The 2734-nt window shown below is 35.4% G+C and overlaps 1 protein-coding gene across 1 annotated transcript; it reads right to left on the bottom strand.

Moving 5' to 3' along the window:
* Nucleotides 1-1027: 1027 nt before the first annotated feature.
* On the bottom strand, nt 1028-2734 carry LOC106321130 (ATP synthase subunit delta', mitochondrial-like). Its single transcript, XM_013759450.1, has 2 exons — nt 2375-2734; nt 1028-1524 (listed from the first exon to the last, which is right to left on the bottom strand). Exons 1-2 carry the CDS (start codon nt 2630-2632, stop codon nt 1180-1182), a joined length of 603 nt encoding a protein of 200 aa, XP_013614904.1. The 5' UTR covers nt 2633-2734; the 3' UTR covers nt 1028-1179.

Here is a 2734-nt window from a genome sequence, read left to right as displayed (position 1 = left end):
AGTATGAACAAAAAATGAAAAATTACTCTATTTATGGAGTAATCACTTTTTTGTTTTTTTATTATTCCATTTCTCATTCAATTTTACAGTAAATTATGGAGTGAGGTTGGAGATGGTTTAAGACCCACAGACAGACTTTGTCTCATTTGGTACATTAGACTGTCTGCATCTCCTTTTGTTGTTTCACTCTCACTCACATCTCATCTATATTGTAAGTTTGAGTATGTAATGACAATCTAATTTAATTAATTCTCTTACAAATTCAGTATTCTTACGGTTAGCCATGAGACTTATTATTCGAGATCCAGATTCGATCTGAGATCCGCTTCGGATCTTCCGAAAATATGATATCTGGGGTATCCGGATAGTAAAATCTTGGATATGTCTAAACAGAATCCGGATCCGGATATCTTAATTTTTAGGTCCAGAATCCGTATTTTTAAAACACATTAAATTTTTAAATTTCATTAATAATTATATTTGATATATTAATATTTATACATGAATTAATCTTATAATCTTATATTTTAGTTTTTACAATATTATAGATATATATAAATACATTTATAAATCTTATATAAATATTTAATTTATGTATTATTTTAAAAATTTAATATTTTTAAAAAAAAAATATTATTTTTAATTATTTTTACGGATTCGGATATCCGCGGATAATATAATATCGAGACAGATATCCGCGGATAATAGAATATCGAGACGGATATCCGAAATCCGGATATTAAATTTTCCGAATATCTGGATCCGTCCCCAGGCTACTTACAGTATGATATGTTAATCATGATATGAGTTGTTCGATATTTAAAACAAATCATATTATTTCTAGGTCACTGTAAAACGCTAATATTGTCACTTCGAGAGAGTTTCAATCAACAAGAAAAACCAACAATTTTTAATCGTTCTGAAGTGACATTGCAAAAATAGCCCAAAGTGAGAAAAAAGGAATTTTAGGAAATGAAAACCATAAATCAATTCGGGAACTTAGTTTCTCAATCTCAAAACAAACAAGAGTCGAGAAGAATAATAACTTTCTGTTGGTTTGTGCCTTCAACAAAATCATTTATTCCAAAAAGTCCAACACAATTACGACAAGGAAAAATAAAATCATTTTCTAATTTATTCCATCATTTGTAGTAGTAAAAAAGAGACTTTCACTCATCATCAGCCCGAGAGAGCTGCGTTCATAGCACTGTGAACTTCGACACCAATCTGTGCTTCTGCTTTCTCAAGATCTGTTGTGGCAGAAGCAAGTTTCTGTGTAAACTCAGCTAAACCCTTTTGGACTTGGCTTGCGTCGATGTTCTCAAGCGGCACGGCCTCAACTGCGATAATGTCAGCAACGGAATTTGCGTGGAGAAATGCGAATCCACTGCTCACAAAGTATTTCTTGATGTCAGTACCTTCGTGGACGGACATGATACCGGGTTTGAGCTCAGCGATTGTTGGAACGTGTCCAGGCAAAACACCCATTTGTCCTGTTGTCGCGGGAATGATGACCATGTCGACCTTGAAGTAGACAAAAGAGAAAAAGCCAATAAGTTTGAGTTATAATTAAATATATACAAGAAAACAAACCAATCAAGAAATAGGTTTACGTTCTCGGATATAAGCAATGGATGCATCAGAAAGCAAGTCAGGGACGATAAGAACTTTCAGTACTGAATGTATATTCTACAGAAGAGATATCACAGTGAATGCACCACCAACATATGAGAATAAGCCAATGAGAAATTACTACTTGCCATGGAGATTCAGTCTATATGTATACCACATCATATATCAATAGAAGAGAAAAGATTAACCTTCACAAAACCAATTAACACATTAGAAATCAGCAGTTATAATTTGTCAACATCAAAGTTTCAAGATATCTGAAACAAACATTATTTGCCAATCACATTGTATTAGAAACCGTAAAAAACACACCAGGATCATTTGGTTATGAACAGAGCAGAGATAACAAAACTCTTAATCAAATTTTAATGGATTTATAGCAAGCAACATTTTGCAGAGACAACAAATGGTAAACCTGAGAAATTAGGGAGATTTAGGTTATTCTTAATCACTAAAAAGTGAGGCTTTTTTTTTTTTGTTCTTGATCTTGTTATTAACAATTATGTAGAAACTAAACGAAACATCAACTGCGCCAGTTTCAGCTTTGGCCTATCAAAACCCTAAACTTTAGCGCCGTTAGATCTAACCAAAAATCAAAAGTCTTCAGACCTAATTAACCACATTCTCATACCTTGTCATGAAATCAAACAACAATCAAATATGTAACCATAACACACAGAGTCATAGATCAAACCCTAGAAACCTAAATGCGAACATCGATCGAGGAAAAATGAAAGCCGACCTCTTTCCCGGAAAGCTCAGATGCGTAAGGGAGGACGAAATTGACGGTGAGCTTCGTCGGAATCGAGGAAGCAGTCGATGGACGAGGCTTCATGAAGGAAGAAGGAGTCTGCGGCGGGTCCATGTTCGGTGCGACTTTCTTCCATGCCTCCACGAAACTCGAATCGATCGTCGACGGGACTTCCGTTGAAAACGCACGGTTTGTCGCCGATTTGGCGGTGATAGATCGGGAGACGAGGCGAGAAGCTTGTCTGAACATGGCGGCGATTTGGTGGTGATGATGATGCTGAGAGGAAGAGAGAGAGAGAGAGAGAGAGAGAGCTCTTTCTTATAACTCTCTCAAGTGTTGTTATCTGTGACT

This window comes from Brassica oleracea, chromosome C2 (assembly GCF_000695525.1).
Source record: "Brassica oleracea var. oleracea cultivar TO1000 chromosome C2, BOL, whole genome shotgun sequence".
NCBI lineage: Eukaryota > Viridiplantae > Streptophyta > Magnoliopsida > Brassicales > Brassicaceae > Brassica > Brassica oleracea.
Note: the sequence above shows the minus strand (reverse complement) of the source record. Positions and strands in the feature narration are given on the sequence as shown.

Bases quoted from the DNA above. Each gene is read 5' to 3' on its own strand.
- LOC106321130 (XM_013759450.1), bottom strand. From the start codon at position 2,632: ATGTTCAGACAAGCTTCTCGCCTCGTCTCCCGATCTATCACCGCCAAA. The intron at 1,525-2,374 runs GTCGGCTTTCAT...GTCTACTTCAAG, and splicing joins CTGAGCTTTCCGGGAAAGAG to GTCGACATGGTCATCATTCC.